At 60.1% G+C, this 18,277-nt stretch overlaps 1 protein-coding gene across 3 annotated transcripts; it reads right to left on the reverse strand.

The window, feature by feature from the left end:
• Positions 1 to 397: 397 nt before the first annotated feature.
• CRTAC1 (cartilage acidic protein 1) lies at positions 398 to 13,881 on the reverse strand. 3 transcript variants are annotated; one of them, XM_063405516.1, is made up of 16 exons: positions 13,747 to 13,881; positions 9,860 to 10,056; positions 8,487 to 8,683; positions 7,424 to 7,554; positions 6,654 to 6,810; positions 5,933 to 6,067; positions 5,489 to 5,634; positions 5,171 to 5,307; positions 4,452 to 4,534; positions 3,890 to 3,990; positions 3,636 to 3,804; positions 3,000 to 3,145; positions 2,845 to 2,887; positions 2,259 to 2,402; positions 936 to 1,061; positions 398 to 617 (listed from the first exon to the last, which is right to left on the reverse strand). In XM_063405516.1, exons 1-16 carry the CDS (start codon positions 13,789 to 13,791, stop codon positions 490 to 492), a joined length of 2,085 nt encoding a protein of 694 aa, XP_063261586.1. In that variant the 5' UTR covers positions 13,792 to 13,881; the 3' UTR covers positions 398 to 489. The 3 variants fall into 3 exon arrangements, with proteins under 3 accessions (XP_063261586.1, XP_063261587.1, XP_063261588.1); XM_063405517.1 differs by having other exon boundaries at positions 9,860 to 10,067; positions 13,747 to 13,874; XM_063405518.1 differs by lacking the exons at positions 398 to 617; positions 936 to 1,061 and adding an exon at positions 1,383 to 2,018.
• Between the last annotated feature and the right edge of the window lie 4,396 nt (positions 13,882 to 18,277).

The raw sequence follows: 18,277 nt of genomic DNA on the forward strand, positions 1-18,277 counted from the left end.
GCAGGGCTGAACCGAGCTGGCATTTCTCTCCTGGGGACCTGGAGGGAGGACTCTGCCCTGTGGGACCCCTTTTGGCTCGGTCATGATGTGTGTGTGGGGTGGCCCTGGCCTCAACGATCCTGCTGGAGCCCCCCGCCCCTGCATGGAGACCTTCCTCAATAAACCCCACGCTTCTTCCCCCACTGCCTGCCCTGCATCTTCTTGTGTTGGAGAGGTGAGCGGGACAACACTGTGGGGGCACAGATCACGCTGGCTATCTCTTTTCACAATGGGTTGCACAGAGCCCCACGAGGATGAGCATGGGGGAAGGAGGGGATGGGGAGGAGGGGCAGTGTAGGGGAGTAGGGACAGACCTGTGTAGCAATCATGTGGCCCTGGGACAGGGACACACAAGGAATGCAGTGCAGGAAAGGGTTTATTCAGTTGGTACTGGTGTAACTGGCACAGTGCTGGGGGGTAGCAGGGAACACCTGGCTGTGCCAGAGCAGGCTAATTGCGCTGGCAGCGTCCACCAGCACCCAGGGAGAAGCCGTGGTGACAGTGGCAGTGGAAGGAGCCATGGCTGTTGTGGCAGATATGTTCACAGGGGGCAGGCTGTGCCTGGCACTCGTCTATGTCTAGGAAAGAAGGGGAAAAGGTCAGAGCTGTGCCAAGGGTAGGGGAGTGTCTGGCATGGGCGGGGCAAGGGATGGAGGGGGCACGAGGGGGGCAGCTCCAGGGCTGGGTGAACCTGGAACACAAAAGCAGGTGATCCTGCCACTGCTTAGTGCCAAGGCTGCTGGGTGGCAGATGTCCTTACTCCACCAACTCCTGCACAGCCACAGTCTGTCCATTCTGCCCCCCAGCACTAGGGCTGTGAGCACAACGGGGCACCCCTGATCATGTCTGCTGCTGCACCAGGCAGCAGCAGGTGTCTGGGCACTGCAGATACTCACCCAGGCACCGGCTGGCAGCCGGATCAAGGGGTCGGAAGCCTGGGTGGCAGAGGCAGGTGTGTGCCCCAGGGCTGTTGATGCAGAGCTGGCTGCAGTTGTGCAAGCCCTGAGCACACTCGTCGATGTCTGGTGGGGGTAAAGAAAGCAGTGTGGGGTTATAGCATGCAGGGGGGAAAAACAGCACAGCCTTGTTGGGGTGCAGGCAGGGCTGATTGCTGCACCCCAGCCCTTTCAGAGCAGCACATTCTGCTGAAGTCCCAGTGCAGAGCTGGGCCAGGGGCACTGTCACCCTCCAGTCAGCTCCCAGGCCTGGGTAGGAAGAGCTGGGGCAGGCTGGGGGTGCTTCCCCTCCTGGGTTCCCTCCCCGTGCAGCTCCAGGGCAGGGTGGGCAGAAGCACAAGCAGAGCCCTGCTCCGCGGAGCTCAGCAGACCAGGTTAATAGATGGGATACAGTTTATTGGGAGTTCTCTGGGAGAGGGGCTGGAAGACTGTTGGGACTAAGTAGGGTCCAACTCCAAACAGTAGGGCAAATATGTTAAAAAACAGACCAGGAGGATCCTGCCCCTGCAGGGCTGGGAAGACCCTCCTCTGCCAGGGCTGGGGAAGTGGTTCCTGTCACCAAGGAGGGGGCAGGCAAAGCACACACGTCGCAGGCCAAACCAGCAGGCACACGGTACGGTATTGGGGCAACGGAGCAAGCAACCACCAGGGAGGTGCCAGCGTGGCAGGAATAGCACTGGGGCAGTGGGGTGTGCAGGGCAAGGGGCAATGCCAGGCTGTCCCAGGGCTGCTTTCCCAGAGATGGTGCACAGGACTGCCAGGTCTGTGCCCGTCCCACTGCAGGTCATCCCAGTATGTCCCAGCTGGCATTTCCAGGGTGGTTCGACGTGGACAGAAAGAGAAAAAGAGAGACAGGCAGAGGCCAGCCCATCCTTCCGCCAAGGCTGCTCTGGCATGTGATGGGCAGGGGTTAAAGTGCATAGAGACAAAGGCAGAGTCCGAGGACTAGAGGGAGGAGGGCACTGTGGGGGAGACAAGGCCAGCTCCCAGCAGAGGGATATCCCCCAAAAAAGGCCACTTGAGCTGCACAGAGAAGGAGAGAAGGAACAAGAGAGAAAAAGAGAGAGAGAAGGGGCATCAGTGGCAGCTCAGTGGGAGGCACAGACAAACAAACACAGAACCAGGGTGGAGATGGCTGGGCTGCCATCTGGCAGGTTGCAGGCTGTGGCCTGGCCTTTGTCACAGGAGCAGTAGCATCCCAAGGTGGTGCTTTGGGGCTGATGCCAGCTGGCATGGTGTCAGGGTGTCCCAGCTATCACTCACCCACGCAAGCTGTGCCATCCTCGCTTGGCTCAAAGCCCCGGCCACAGCGCCTGTTGCTGCGACAGCGGTACCCGCCATAGGTGTTGATGCAGATGGGCTTGTCCCGGGGACAGATGAAGGGGAACTCAGTGCACTCATTTGTGTCTGCAAGAGGGTCCTCAGTGTGAGATGCCTGGGCAGAGAGCTTGGGCTGCCAGCCCCTCCAGTTTCCCCGGTACACTGGATAGTCACCCCATTTGGTAGCCATGCATAAGCCATACCTCTGCCCAGGAGGCTCACAGCATGGCTGCAGCTGCCCTGCTGCATCTCTGCTGCCCCAGCATCACTCATGGCTGCAGCACAAAGCCTGCCACATGCCAGCCATGCCTCCTGCCCCAGCACAGTGCTCTTGCTGCTCCCTGTGATGCCATGGTGCCCCCCTGGAGCTGTACTGCTGTCCCATTCCCAGGCCATGTGCCAGGCAGGCAGCTGTACCTGGCACTGAGCCACATGGCAGGCAGCCACCTCCCAGTCTCAGAGTGTCCCCCATGGGCTATGCTACAGCATCCTGGCTACAGGCACACCTGTGCTTCCAGCAGCCACTCACCTACACAGCGTCCATTCTCGTGCTGGGAGAATCCCTGCCCGCACTGCATTTGGGAAGAAGCAGAGACCACTGGGATGGGGAGGAATCAGCCCTGGGCAGCCACTGAGCCAGCAGAGCCCAGCCCCTTGTTTCTGTCCCCTACACCCACACCTCACCTCCAGTGGGGCAGGCATGAGTGGCTCCTCCACATCCAGAGGGTAGGGGATCTCCAGGACAGAGTTGGTCTCGCTGCTCGCCACAGCTCGTGACACCACGCGGCCATCTGGCCAAGTCACCTCCAGGCTGCTGGCTTCGTCACGGCCTGCAGGCGGGCAGCCCATCAAAGGGAGGGTCTCCAGGGTGGGCAGGGGCTGAAAGGAGGCCAGTGGGGTGGTAGGGATGGGAAGGGCAAAGTCTTCCCTTGCTCCCTGAGCCCAGCTCCAGGTGCTCATGCTGACAGCCTACCCACATGGATGTAGTCTGAGGGGCATGAATGGGGACAATGGGATGACCTTGTAGTGGGCAGGGACACCCCTGCAGGCTTGGCTGCTGGACATGCTGCACCAGGAGAGAGTTAAAGGGAAGGGAAAACCCTACTGCCTGGGCTGGGCAAAGGGGCAGCTGCCCCTTGCAGCACAGCTGCAGTGGCTGGGCACCCTGCCCACAGCCTTGAATGGAGCCCACCATACCGAGGGTGACAGGCTTAGATGATTACTCTGCTGCAGGACACTGGGGCAGCAGACACGGCCCCTGCCCTGGGGAGTGCCAGGGAGGGCTGGGGATGGAGGCAGCCCCTTGACCCCCTAGCTCACCCAGTCCAAAGTGTGCCACAGGCTCCATCTCGCAGAGGTACCCGGAGCCACCGTCAATGATGCGCAGGTGGGCCCCGCTGCGCCGCGTGAACAGCACTACCTTGGCTCCCCGTGCAAAGGCCCCGAAGCGCGTACGGGGGATGACACGCAGCCAGTTGTTGCTGGTGCCCTGCAAGGGGAGGAGGGAGCAGAGAGTCTGAGCTGGGAGGGACAGGAGGGATGGGTACCACATGAGGAACCTCCGCTTGACTCACCTGGGTGCCCTTGAAGATGGAGATTGGCTGTGCCATGGACTCGCCATGGGATAGGATGAGGTCCAGCATCCCATCGCCATCAAAATCTGTCACTGCACCTCCTGCAAGGACAGAATATGTTGTGCCTGAGGCCTGGCCCCATGTCTCCCAGCATTAGACCTTGCTGCTTCTGAGGCCTTCCACTGGCAATGGCAGCACTCCCAGCCATGCAGGGACAAAAAGGAATATGGAGTGACTCCAATGCAGGAATGTGGTTGGCATCCTGTAATCAGATGGGTCGGCACCCCGGGCAGTGGAAGGGACAGACAGCACCTGGAGGGCTGTGGGTCACAGCCTGACCTCCTCCCAAATGCAGAGGTTGGCTTTGGGCAGTGGACACCCAGGAAGGGGCTCTTCAAAAGTGCCTCTGGAGTACTGGAGATGGCACTGTTGGCTGGGTGTGGGGAGAAAGCATGGAGCCATCCCTGGGCGATGGGAGCTCCAGCCTGCCGGTGGGGAGCAGGCAGATAACTCAGGGAGGTGTGTGGCATCCTCAGGCTGTGCCAGAGCGGGGTGGACCCACCTGTGCCCCGTCCCTCGGGCTCCAGTGCATCCCCTGCATTCAGCTCTTCCACAATGGGGTCTGAGTGTTCTCTGTGGATGAGCCTGTCAACGACACACACAGGATATTAATGCCAGCCCCTGCAGAACCCTTCTGGGCATGTCTGTCCCCTCCTGCAGAATCGTGGTAGGGGTGACATCCCTGGTGCCTATAGGGTGTGGATGGGGGATGTGACTGTCCCCTGCCTGTTGGCATGTCCCCACTCCATGCAGGGGCAATGGAGTTTCATGAGAGCTTCTGCATCTGAACTGCAGAGTAGCAACACCATCTATTGCATCCCTCTGGAACCTGGAGATGCCTCCAAAGGGCTCCTTGCAAAACCCTTGCCCTCTATCTACCCACGAGTGCAAGCACTGAGTAGACAACCAATTCCCACTACTCTACACACCAGGCAAGGAGGTGCTACACAGAAGTAATGAAGAATTGACCCCCACAGTTAATGGGAGCCATGAACAAGCTTCAGCACAGCTGCTAATCAGCGGTGCTGGGGACCCCAGGGGCTGCTGCAGGCACGATCACAGTGCCTGGTAATGATGCCAGGAAGGGCTCAGTCACGACACCTTTTATGAGCTGAGCCCGAGCTGTAGCACTGCCGGAGAGGAGCCCCGTGAGCCCGGCTGTGCCGTGGGGGCTGCTTGACCCCCAGAGCAGGGTGCAGGCTCCCCAGCCCGGGCTCCTACCGGAAGAGGCGGTTGGCGGAGGGGCCACGGTACGCGATGTTGTTGAAGAAAACCTCCAGCTCCTGGTCATTGTCGAAGTCAGCTGCGATGACGGTGCGGACAGGGGACGGCATGGAGAACTTGGGGGTGGCGATGTCCTGCACGGGCATAGCCTGACAGTAGGCACAGGAAGCAGGACGCCGGGGTCCTGCTTCGATGCCTCGGGTGCCCTCCTCGCTGGCAAGTGAGGCTCAAAGGCAATTCAGAGAGAAGCCAGCCCCCCCTGGCCGAGGTGGCTCAGTGGCAGAGCCATCAGCGCGGGGGGCTCGCAGCCCTCACCCGGAATCGGACTCGCCCAGGGGCTCCGCTCTGCAGGTAGAGGCGGTGGGGCCCGTTCCAGTTGCCATAGACGATGTCCACTCTGCCGTCGCGGTTGAAGTCGGCCAGCGCCACACCGCGTCCGTGCTGGTAGGGGTCATCCAGCCCTGGGGAACCGCAAGGGGACAGGGGAGACGGGAACCCCTCCCTGCCTCCTTGTCCCCAGCACACCTCCCAGCATGTGCTCCATCGTCCCCAGACCGGCCCTGCACGCGCAGGGTTACCTCCCTGCGCTGATGGATGCCCCGATGCATCTCAGCCTCTGCGCAGTGGTCAGTGCGGATCTGGGTCCTTCGGGCTGTCCCCCCCCCCCCCGCCCCCAACCAGTGCAGGCAGGGACAGACAGAGCCACCCCTGCCCTGAGGTCCCCAGCGCCTGCGTGTCCCCCCAGCTTCCCCTACTCACCCACAGCAGCTGCCACATCCCTGTACGTGCCGTCCCCCCGGTTGTGGAAGAGGAAATTTGGGCTGTTCTCATTACCGCAGAATATGTCAGAGGCACTGTCACTCAGGATGGGGCCCACGGCCACCCCACGGCCCCCTGGGGACAGTAGCCCGCGGTGAGGGGACAGCTGCCCCACAGGAGTTTGTGCTCCCCATGTTCCCTCAGAGTTGCCCACACGGTGCTCCCAAGCAGCACCCCCCACCCCCGCAGTGCCCCATTCTTGTCCACCTCCAACCCCTCTCATCAGGAGCTAATTGGGCCTGGCAGCCGCTTGTGTCACTCCCAACCCTAATCACTGCCATCGCCATGGTGACAACACTGCTAATTAGTGACAATTTACCGCTGGGGCATGCAGCAGTCTCCAAGGTGGCGGTCCACCATGAGGCGCAGGCGGGCTCGTTCCACCCGACGCCTGCGCTCCCCAGCCCTGCCGCCTGCCCTGTGGATGCTGTGAGCTCTGGAGGGATTGGCCCCGGTGATGGTGGGCACAGGGGTCGTGCCAGGCGTGCACGCCATGGTCCCGGTCCCTCCCAAGGGCCGTGGGGCTGCCACTAGATGGGGCAGTCAGGCAGCCCAAGGCGTGACACGGGCCTCCGGCTGCACTGCCTGACACAGCGGGTCTCGCGTTCGCCCTGCCCGCAGCGCTCCGTCCCCTCCGCGGGGCCACAGCAGCCGGGTGTACCTGTGTACTTGCTGACGCCAGCCTGGGCGGCCACATCCACCAGCACCACGACACCGCGGGCAGGGTCACTGGCAGCCACATCCATCTCAATCAGGGCGTGGGGGCCCACGTTGCCGCTGGCATAGTTGGCGATGTAGATGGAGTACCTGCCGGAGCCCTGCAGCCGGCAGCACCACCTCAGCACCCACCCACCCACAACTCATCTGCACAGGGACCACAGGATGCCTCCTGTGAATGCCCTTACTGCTCCCTGGAAGCAGGCACTGCTACCGTGTGCTGAGCAAGAGCTCTGCAAAGCCCACGGCAAAACGTATCCCAGGAGTAGGGAGGTGCCCCATTGCCCCCAGGAGCTCTCTGGTCAGGGCTGGCACAGGGCACGTCGTTCCCCCTCCCTGCATCCCCGGTGTGCCAGGTACTCCCAATTTCCACTGCCCTCTTTGTCCCGTGCAGTAGCTGCAGCCTGATTTAGCGATAATCATTTGGGAACAAACCGCTGGAGGAGGAGGACGAGGAAAGAGCAGGTGACAGGAACATAAATCACCTCGACAGGCACGTTTATCAGCTGGTAGCAACCGTGCGGACAGGCATCCACAGTCTCTACAGCTGGGGGCAGTGCTAGCCCTGACAGTGAACGGGCAGCTGGGGGGCACCCTTGGCCCAAGCAGGGGGTGGGATGGGCAAGGGGAGCGGCCCTCAGGGCTCCACTGGAAGGGCACTGGGAGTGGGAAGGGGGCGGAGATGCCCCTGTCCGCAGAACCTTGCCTGCTCACCGTCCGGTCCACGCAGGCAACCGAGCGCCCGGCAAAGCGGCTGGCCACGTTCCTGTTCACCTCGTCACTCAGGATGTCCTCCCAACGCCCATTGCGGAGCTTGAAGAGCTTGTCTGTGTAGGTGGCCATGCCTGGGGAAGGGGGCACAGGTCAGCGGGCTCCAGAACCCCGCCTCCTCCTGAGGAGGGTGCTTTGTAGCAAAGGAGGTTGTCAAAAATGTACCCCTTTTCCAGAGCATCCCAAATATCTGCTGTCCCTGCAGCCCCCTACAGTGCCATAGGGCTGGGCTGCTGCTGCTGCAAGAGCCCCATGACCCTTAAGGGCCACTGGGAGACACATAGAAGAATCAACTCATTAAGCTAAAATATGTCCCAATGAGGCACAGCCCTGTACATCATCCCCAGGAAGGTTAAAAAAAAAATTAAAAAGAAATCGATTCAGTGGCAGGCACAGTCAGCGAGCTACACTGCTTATGACAGCGCCAATGGCAGAGGCTGATTTAGGGACAGGTGTGCCAGCAGCCACTGCCAGCCTGGGTAATTAGGAGCACTGGGAAGACAGATCTGCTGCCTGGAGGTCAGGGACACAGGGCAGAGCTGGGCTGGAGCACCAAACCACGGAGCTCTGGGGATTCCCAGCGCCAGTTTGGAGCACATACGTCTTGTTCTCATGACAGGCATGCCAGGAGCAGGCACAGCACTAGAAGGGCAGGATGAGGCTTGACTTGGTGCAGCAGGCACAGGAGAGCCATGAGACTGAAGGGCACAACTGCTGCAGGGCACAGCTGGGATTTACAGTGCAGGGTCCCTGTGGCAGGATGGGTGAGGGGGCGGAAGGGAATCTTCTGTCCCACTTGGGGTGCCACAAAAAGTGCGATGGGCAGCTGGAAGTGCTGACTTGGTGGCTGGCTGGGCTCAGTGTCCCACCCGTGCTGCCATCAATCAATGGAGCCGCTCAACTGAGAAATTAACTCCAGCCCGCACACATCCCTCACACGCCGAAGGTCGCGGGCAGCCGTGCCGGGGCTCCCCCCGCGCCTGGCTCGGCTGCCGGCAAGGCTCACCAGAGAAGGCGTTGTTGGTGTTGAGGAAGTAGATCTCCTCGCGGCCATCGCCGTCGATGTCACAGGCTGTCACACCGATGGCGTGGCCCTGCCGGTCCCGCAGGGCGTAGTACGGGGAGCCCCGCACGTCCTCTGCCACGTTCACCAGCCGCCCCTGGGCCTTGTCATACTTGAGCACCAGGTTGGGGCCATTGTACCTGGGAGTGTAAGCAGGGGTATTGGCTTCCCAAGGCTTGGGGATGGCATGAAAGCCCCTGTCTCATCTCTGGGGGGACATTGGGTGCAATACTGGATTTTCCCAATCATGGGCCCTATGGTCCATGGAGGCCAAGGACCCTCTCAGTTATCCCATGTCTGGCAACACCAGGGAAGCAGTGGGGCCAGGCAAATAGTAGTACAGGATGGGGTGCAGCTCCCTGCTTGCAGACCTTTGTCAGGGCAAGGAAACTGGCACACAAGGCAAATCCTCTCAGCACGGTGCGTCCCACTGGCTCCTTGCCCGCTCCAGCCCAATGCACCAGTAAACAAGTTATACAACGGGCACCATGACTGCTTACAAAACCCCAGCTGCCTTCTTGACTCAGCACAGCTGGGAGTGGTGGCCCAGACTCCTCCAAGTCTCCCAGTGCTGCTCATGTTTTCCTGCCTTGGTAAGGTTCAGAGCAGCAGCAGGGCCAGACTCTGACTGCCTGCCACTGTAGTGCTTCCATCCACTCGGATGGGATCTGTGAGGGTAAAGAACACACTCTAGATGGGCACACTTGTGTGTGCAAGCCTCTTCAGGGAGTGAGGATGGTGGTGTGTACACAGATACCCTGCAGTAGCAGCTCACAGCAGTGCCAGTACACACACAGGACCTACAGGTCCCGGCTCTTCCTGACCAGGGTTGGACCTGCTGGCAGCAGCTGCTCTGTGTCCAGCCCCACTTGGGCACTGGCAGCACAGCACAAGGCTCCCTGCTTCCCCGGTTCCTGCCAGCCCTTCCCAGCCATCACTCCAATAAAGAACTATAAAAAACCTCCAGCCAATTAACTGAATCTCCAGAGAGAGCTGAGTCCTGTCAGCAGAGCTGAGATGGCTTGGGGACATGCTGGCTGTGCACTGCAGGGTGGACCCTGACTGCTGGGCAGCTGCCATTGCCCCACAGAGAAGGAACCGATGGGGGCACTCACATGGTCCTGCACAGGCACTCAGCTGGCATCAACACCCTGAGTGGGCACACACACATTCACTGGTGGGTGTGTGCAGACCCTAACCCACCCACCTATGTGCACAACCTCCCCCAGCTGGCCACAAGATCACAGAGGAGGGAGGAATTCCTGTCCCTGGGCTACAAGTCCTGCTGTCACTGAGGCATTAGTTGTGCCACTCACCCTGCCACCACAATCTCGAAGTCACCATCGCCATCCAGGTCGGTGACAGCCACGCCATAGTTGAGCTGTGTGGGATTGCTGTCGTAGTCGGGCGGGAGAAGGCGTTGGGTGACGGCTGCAAACATGGGCTCGCTGCGCTGGGAGCCCTCGCTGAGCCAGGCCAGGGACAGCAGGCACAATGCCAGCATCATGGACACCTGGGAGAGACCTACAGCCCATCAGCTCCAGGAGGAGGCTCTGCTCCACGATGCCCAAGGAGCCCCACTGCACTTGCATGGGAGATGCTCTCTTTTCACCCCTTACCACAGCACCCCAGCCTGCACCACTTCACCTGTCCCTTGACCCTTGGGCACTGTCACTCTGGCATGCCCATGCATGGACTGTCCTGGGCGCTGTTCACCCTTGGGACAAGATCATACTCCAGTGAGCTGGGGCTGAGCAGCAGCCCAGCCTTGGGAGTCCATCCTATTAGAGGGACTGGAGAGGCAGCAGGAGGGCTGTAGGGTGCTGACAAAGCTGGACTCAGGCCCAGCTTGCTCTGCCCTAAGGTGCCACTGGCACCTAAGGTCCTGGTAAGTCGAAATGTCAATCACTGCTCCCTTGGCAGGGTCAGAGGAAGAAGACATTCACAGGCCTGAGGAGTTTGTCTTCTGTCCCATTGGTCTTCCAGAGCTGGGGAAGTTCACAGGGAGAACACAGGGATACTTTATCAGGTTACTCCCACATGCCTTAGTTTCCCCATCCTGCTGGAACTGTTCCTCCCAGGGTCTCTGCAGGGTGAGCTCCTTCCAGCCTGGCCAGGGAAGGCTTCTGCACAGGGATGCAGCCATGAGAAGATGCTGGGAGGAACAGGAGACTAGGAGCAGAGGCTCATTTAACCTGGACTGCGGAGGACAGCGTCTGCCAGCATTGCTGGCAAGGCTGCAGAGATTTTGGAGCTGGCTCTGACCTGGCTGTAGCACAGGTGATGAGCAAGACAGCACTCAGGAGGACAACCCCTCATCCCAGGCCAGGCAGCTTCTTCCAGAGGGGAAGAGCCCAGAAATGACCTGGGTGTCCCCAGGCTATGGGCATGATCCCACATGCCTGCGCTCCAGCTGGGAGAAAAAGCAGCCTGGCCTGATCTTGCAAACTGAAGGGGTGGTTAGGGCACCTGGCCTGCAAAGGGACAATGCTTCATGTGACTATGCCACCTCCCTGGGCAGGACTGCCCTCCCCAACCAGAACAGGAATGTGTGACCCCACTGCCAGCTGATCCCATGCTGCTAGACTCCAACAACAAGCCAAGGAAGCTGCGGCAGCTGTGTGCTTCCACATATGCCCAGCATGGAGAGGGGAAGGTACCCAAGCTTTAGACCCCAGCAGACCCACTGGGTTGTGGAGAACAGCCTGCTGCTGCCTCCCCTGGGGATGGGAATGGTCTCAAGGCTCTCTGGGGGCCAGGATTCCCATGCCACAACTAAATAGCTCCCAAGCCCACATGGCTGGGCAGGAAGGGGCTGTTCTCCAGCTGCAGAGGAAATCTTGACCCTGTTGCCCACAACACCTAGAGCCCTGTATTCCATTGCAACAGTCTGCTCCCCTTTCCTCTCCAACTCCATCTGTACCCTGGGCACTGCTGCAAGGGTAGATGTGTGTGTGTCCCCAGCTCTACCCTGTGCTGTTTCTGTTCTCCTCCTGTGCCTATTACACTGCCATACTGTATGGAGCAGCTCTTGAGGGACAGGAGCCCCATTCAAGACACACGTGATGGGGACAGGGTTCATTGTGTTGTTCAGGGATGGGAAAGTTCCTGAGTGTCACTCTGCAGTGCCAGACAGTGAAGGAGGGGGAGTCTTTGCCTCAGCCCCACTCCAAGGTTACCAAAGTGAGCATGGGGGAGAGCCACTGACATTGTGGTCATACGGGTGCAGGGCTGCCCCTGGCCCTTCAGAGCACTGCCTCACTCCCAGCCACAGCCAGATGATGGGTGGCTATCCCCAGGCCATTGGCAGGGCTCCCCGTCTTTCCCCACTGCAGCTCCCACTCCCCAGAGCCTGGACTGTTACCCAGGTGCCCCTCCCTGCCTCATCCAGCTGCAGCTGAAATCCCTCCAAGCTGGATGGAACTTTTCCAGTAGGAAACAATGTTCCTGATTGGACACAAAAGGCTTTTCCCAGTGGATCCAGTGTTTGGTGCCATGGGGAAGGGATGTCCAGCCCAGAGCCAGGCAATTTTGGGAAGGGAGGGAGACTCAGACTCTGCATGTCAGATGCAGAAGGGCCTCATCATTCCCAGCATGCTTTTGACAGAACCACGGTCCCAGCATGAAGCTTCACCTGACCTTTGAGGCTGTGGGGTTCTGCCTGCACACAGGACAGATCTCAGTCTATCTTGTTCCAGCAGAGTCACATCCTGGCTTGTGTTGTGGCACCTGGTGGCAAGGTCACCCCAGGGTGCTTCCTCAGTGTGGCTAGTGACACGAAGCCAAGGTGCCACACAGGGGCAGAGGCTCTGGGAGGGTGACACAGGCAGGGTGCAGCCAGGCAGCCCAGGGGGAGGGTGCTGGCCCCATGGCAGAGATGCAGCACGTAGGATTCATCTGAGCCCATGCATTGCTGTGACTGACAGTGCCCTGTCGGGAGGGTGGGACAGGATTGGAACAGGAGCCATGGGACAGGCAGGCGATTGTGTCCCAGGCCTCTCACCACAAGCAGGGAGATGCTGTCCCCAGATCTACTCATTGTAGACATGTGGACATCCCCAGCCCCCAGTCTACATCATGGCAAAGGTGGGTGTAAGGTCCCTCTGTGGCCATTCCATCCTGCATGTCACCGTGACATTGCTGCCCTCCACACCACGCACCCCAGTGATGTCATGCTCCACCACTGCAGCAACATCCCGTTTTGGGCCGCAGTCACCTCCAGCACCTCCACGACATCTCTTGACATCATGCAGCAAGGGCCTCACGGCACCCCAAATGCACCCCAAAGCAGGGACAACACGGTGACCTCACAGCACTTCATGCCACCACGCTGCATGTGCCCCAGTAACATCATATTCTCATTCCTTGCATTCCCAGGCTGCCACAACTGTACCTGCCAGGGCAGAGGACAGGCAGGAGACGTCCCACAGACCCAGCAGACCCCTCTTCCACAGCAGCTGGGCTGCTCAGAGTACCAGCAGTGCTCCTCCACAGCTCCTCAATCCCAAGCAGCCCAGACCCTGCAGTGCCTCTGCTCCAGCCAGAGCCCATGAGCCCAGGTCCTGCTGCGACGTCTGCTCGCTGCTGCGAGCCTGGCCCTCCTATGCAGGACTCCTCAGTGCTGGACCTGGCAGGCTGGGGCTCAGCCAGCAGCAGCTAATGCAGTGTGGAGATGAGCAGTCACCTTAGCCTCTGGGCTCACCCCAAAGGCACACCAGCTCCCTGGGGAGCTCAGGCCCACCAGCACACAGCCAGCCCCTTCCCACGCAGGCAGGTACACGGCTGCACCCCTCTGCCCATTGCCCCCGGTCCTCCACGGGCTAAGCCACGACCAAGCACAAGAGCCGCTACAAAGAGGGGCTGTCTCTCGTTGCTGTCTCTCGTTGCTCACCATCCTGCTGCCCCCGCCAGCGCTCCCCAGTCCCAGCACACACCCCTTCCCATCACTGCACAGCCTCTTGAGCACGGTCCTCCCCAGCCCAGCATCCTTCCATCCCCGTCCCATCCTTCTTCCCGCGCCCTCCCGGCTCACTACCCCGCATCTCCTCCACACCACGGGGACAGGCTACGTGCCCGCGGTCCCGCTCCGCCCTCCACCAACTTCTCCCCGGGCCGGTAACCGTGCCGGAGTTGAGAGCATCCCCTCCCCGCCCCGGAGTCACCGGGAAACTTCGCGGAGCGGCAAAAGCACACCGCTACTCACGGGCCAGGGGGGCCGCCCGGCGCCCCCACGGCGGCGGGAGCGCATCCCGCACGGCCGCCTCGCCTCCGGCTGCGCCGCTCCCGGCTCCCGGCGGGGCCGCTGCCTTAAGAGCGGGCGGCGGCGGCGGCGAGCGGGGCGGGGGCGCCGCTGCCAATGGGGAGCGCGGGGTGGGGCCGCCCGCCCCAGGTCCGGCCCGCCGTGCTGCGGGGGGGCACCGGCGAGCATCGCCCCGGGCACCGGGCGGAGGGGGCGGTCCCGGGATGCCGGAGCCACGGCCGAGAGAGCTGCGTGGCCACGGCGGGCGGTGTGTCCCGGCTCGCTGCGGTCACTCCGGGGGTGCCGGGTGGGGAGCGGTCGGGCCATGGCTGGGCACGGCTCCCCAGCTCCTGCAAGGGCTGGATGAACCTGCCGGAGCCAGGGGACTGACCCGGCATGGGAACAGCGACGGTCGGGCACGGGAGGAGGAAGAGAACGGAGCTGGGCATTCCCCCGGTGCCACGGTATTTCCTTGGAAGGGCAAAGGAGAACAGTTTTAAACTAAAAGAGGGGAGACCTAGATTTGAGGTTAGAAGGAAATTATTCACAGTGACAATGGTGAGACAGACACGAGAACAGGTTGTTCAGAGAAGTTTTGAGTCCCCCATCCCTTGAAACCTTCAAGACCAGGCTGGATGGAGCCCTGGGTGACCTGATCTAGTAGGCAGCATCCCTGCCCATGGCAGGGGGATTGGAACTAGATGATCTTTAAGATCCCTTCCATCCCAAACCATTCCATTGTCCTGAGAATCTAACTCAGCAACACCCCAGCGATCAGCACCTGCCTCTGTCATCACCCTGCACGTCACCACCTCTCTCTGCAGGGACCCCAGGAGTGGCTGTGCCCTGGCAGCCTATCTGATCTCCAAGAAAGGCCCCATCTTGTGTCATGCAAAGTACTGACTTGCCCAAAATCTTGTAGCCAGTGGATGCCCGAGGCAGGATCACATTTATGCAAGCGTCCCTTTCCCAGCATGTTTTTCTCAGGGGCTGGGCACAGAGCTCTCTGTGTGTCTCTAGAAGCACAGTATGGCTGTGGCAGGGACTGGGAGAGCACTGACAGGGCACAAGGCTACCAGGTCACCCCAGTGTAGCATGTTCACAGGTGCCCCAGCACAGTCTGGGGCTGTGGCCACTGTGACAGGCAGCAGGAAAGACATGCTGGAAGACAGCAGAAACTAGAGAAACACATGCCACTCAGGCTGCTTCAAGTGGCTAATCACCTCTGCTAAAGCCCTTATTTCTCATTGAACATGTCTGGCTACAGCTTCTGCCTGTTGCTCCTGGTTCTTCTCTCACTGCTAGATTTGAGAGCTCTCCAGTCACAGTGATTGTTTCCCACAAAGGTGTGTCCATACAGACATCAAATACCCCTTTATTTCCTTTCTGATGACTCCCTCTTGCACGCAGCAAGCCTGGCTGGGCACCAGGCTTGCTGCGTGGCTGCCTGCTGCAGGGTCCTCACAGCAAGAATGCTGGTATCCAGGCACAGGGAACCTGCTATGGGGCACTGCCATGGGGCAGGAACTACAGCTGCTCTCTGCATTTGCCATGGTGAGTCATGATGCCAAGCAAACCCACCAGACTGGGATGTCAGTGTGACCACCACACACGTGCAATGCTGTGCCCCCGTGCACCCCAGCACCGCAGGTGGGCCCTGCCTGCCAGTTTCCACAGCCCCAGTGCTGCAGCCTTGCATGAATGCATGTGTGCTCAGGGTGAGCATCCCTGCTGCCGAGTTGCTCTCTCATCCCAGGTTTGGTGCCCACCTGGATAATTATTTGTACAAACTGCAAGCTGGCTCCCAGTGCCCTCCCCGTGACTGGCAGGTACAGAATCCACACATGCTGGCAGGCAGCCAGCTCAAGCGTGCCAAGACTGTGAATGGCACTGTGCACACTGGCTCCCTGGAGCTCTAAACCCAGCATGCCAGCGCAGCAGGCTTGGCTCTGGCCATGAGCACACGCACACGCAGCGGGGGTCCGGTGTGCCAGCACAGCGTGCACGTGCAGCTGCACAGCCGTGCGTGCGCATCGGTGCTCGCTGACAGGCACAGCTGGGCATGCAGCGCCATGTGTGCCGTGTCCGCGGGGCTGTGCTCACCCACGGCACCCCGTGAGCACACACGTGCTCTGTGCCAGCAGCACACCTTGCACGCTGCTCTGCCACTGCCACTGGCAGCCAGCGGGGTGGTTTTACACTGATGGGACTGCAAGGTGTTCCCCAAAAGCTGCTTTTGGAGCTCCTCAGTGCCCTTACCATGGATGCTGCCACCTTGCCAGGCTGGGATATTTCTTTGGGGAGAAGAGCAGCCAGCAGGCACCTTGGCACAACAACAGCCATAGACATAAGAAACAGCCTTGCAGCAGTCCCTGTGTCCTGTGCTGGACTAGATGTCTCCATCCCGTCCTCTGCTTGCATCCACACTGGGGACGTAACGGGGCAAACACCTTGGGTGGGACACAGGTCTCTGCAAGCGGCTGCAGAGGGAAGCACAGAGTATCAGTGAAATGCACTGGGATGCATGAGAACATTCGCAGAGACATTTGCAGAGCAGTGAGGTAGGGCGCAGGCATTGGGGCATAGGGAGCCTGACAGTGTGGTGCACGGAGGGGGGTGGGATGTGCAGGGAACGGTGGCACGGTGATGGGGACAATGCACAGGAAATTAGAGCGAGCAGCAGCCAGACACGCTGTGGGGGGAAGGGAGATGCTGTGCTCCACTGAGGGCTGCACAAAGGCGGGGGAAGCTCTTCTGCTGAGCTGGGGCCAGCATGAGTACCAGCCACCTCTTTGCACATCTGGGACCTGCCTTTTCCATCCCCAGGATTAATGTGTCCCAGTTTCCCCTTGCTCCTGGGGCCTCATCCATGCCAACCAGACTCCCAGGGGATGGGGACCCTCTTAAAGCTAGCAGCCCTGATATTTGGTGACCCTCTGCCTGGTGGCTCATCTGCCACCCCAGGCTCTCCCTGAGGAGAAGGCAGCAGGAAGGTGGAGAGCAGTCTGCCCCTTGCTTGCATTGCAATGGGCAAAGGGGTGGCACAAGGCTGTTAACTGGTACTGCCAAGCAGAGTAAGCCTGTGTGGTGGCACTGTCAGATGACCCCCATTGCTCTTGCAGGGACAGTATTGCTCTGGGAGCAGGATGGGAATCCACTCAGGATCGGGAACAGGAATCCACCCAGGATCAGCTGGATTCATAGAGCACTCATCCAGCAAATGTCCTCCCCAGCAGATTTCAGATGGTGTAATACAAACAGGGTGCAGGTGAGCACAGGAATGCTGACTGAAGGCACTAACCTCCATGATACTTCACTGGAGCCGTCATTCCCCTTTCTAGAGCATTATGAGGGCCAGACACCTGCACACAGCCTGGAGGGTGCACAGCACACACACACACACTGCCATCACACTCGCAAACACTTACGTGCACACACACAACAGTCTGTGTGCAGCCACTCCATCTGCTTGTGTGAGCATCCAGTGTGCCTCCTAAATGTGCAGGCCACGCACACACACACACACCTGCACTCACACGTGCATGCAGTGATGTGCATACATCCCATCATATACCCCTGCTGCTTTTTGACACAAGGAGAGGGCACATGCTGCCACCACAACACTCAGCTGCCAAGCTGATCCCGGCTCGTGCCTGGCACTGCTTTTTTCTCTGGAGGGACTGTGCTGGGACATCCCTGCTCCGAGGGTCTAATTCCCACTATAAATGTATTCATGGATAATTTATCCCCAGTTGTTCCTGTGCTAATGTTTTCTTTTAGCTGAAATAGCTCTCCTCCTCCTCCCTGGCGTTTACCCTGCTGATGTATTTATAGTGAGCACTCCGTTTCCCCCTGCCCGCGCTGTGCTGGGCATGAGTCGCTGTCCTCCCTTCACGGGTCTCTCGGGCTCTGCCTCCTTGGCAGTCCCACGATACCTCTGATCCTCTTCCAGGCTGATTCCAGCACAGGCAGGTCCCTTAGGGCCCATGCGGGCATGAAACCAAGTGCCCAGTCCTGCCAGAAACGCCCTCCTGGTTCCTCCTAGGATTGCTTTTGCCTCTCCCATGTCTGCATGCCCATTGTGTGGTGGCTCACAGTGATGGCCTCTCATGCTCAGGTGGCTGCTTGCTTGATCCCACTTCTCCTGCTGTCCCCCCCCCCATCACTGTCCCGCAGTGTCTGATCTCCTGTCTTGCCCACAGACCTCCTCTCTCTCTGCTCCTGCACCCCAGACCATCACACTGCTCCCATGTCCCCTGGACACCTCTCAGTGTGGAGGTGTCTTGGTGCCGCCGCTGGCAGTGACCTGGCGACTGTCACTCATCCCAGCGCTCCCTCTGAGCTTCTGCCTCCCAGCATCCTTCCCCAGCCCCCTCCTCCTGCCAGCAGGAGCCCCTCTCAGGTGCTCGCTGGGCAGGGCAAACCCTGGGAAGGCATTACTGTCACAGAAGTCAGGTTAACCCCCAAGTTTGTTTAATCTAGTCTTCCAGCCTTC

The sequence above is a fragment of the Prinia subflava genome, chromosome 9, assembly GCF_021018805.1.
Source record: "Prinia subflava isolate CZ2003 ecotype Zambia chromosome 9, Cam_Psub_1.2, whole genome shotgun sequence".
Taxonomy (NCBI): domain Eukaryota; kingdom Metazoa; phylum Chordata; class Aves; order Passeriformes; family Cisticolidae; genus Prinia; species Prinia subflava.

Bases quoted from the DNA above. Each gene is read 5' to 3' on its own strand.
- CRTAC1 (XM_063405516.1), bottom strand. From the start codon at position 13,791: ATGCGCTCCCGCCGCCGTGGGGGCGCCGGGCGGCCCCCCTGGCCC. The intron at 6,068-6,653 runs GTACACCCGGCT...TACTGTCCCCAG, and splicing joins TGGCGTCAGCAAGTACACAG to GGGGCCGTGGGGTGGCCGTG. The intron at 1,062-2,258 runs GTGAGTGATAGC...TACCCCCACCAG, and splicing joins GGATGGCACAGCTTGCGTGG to ACATCGACGAGTGTGCTCAG.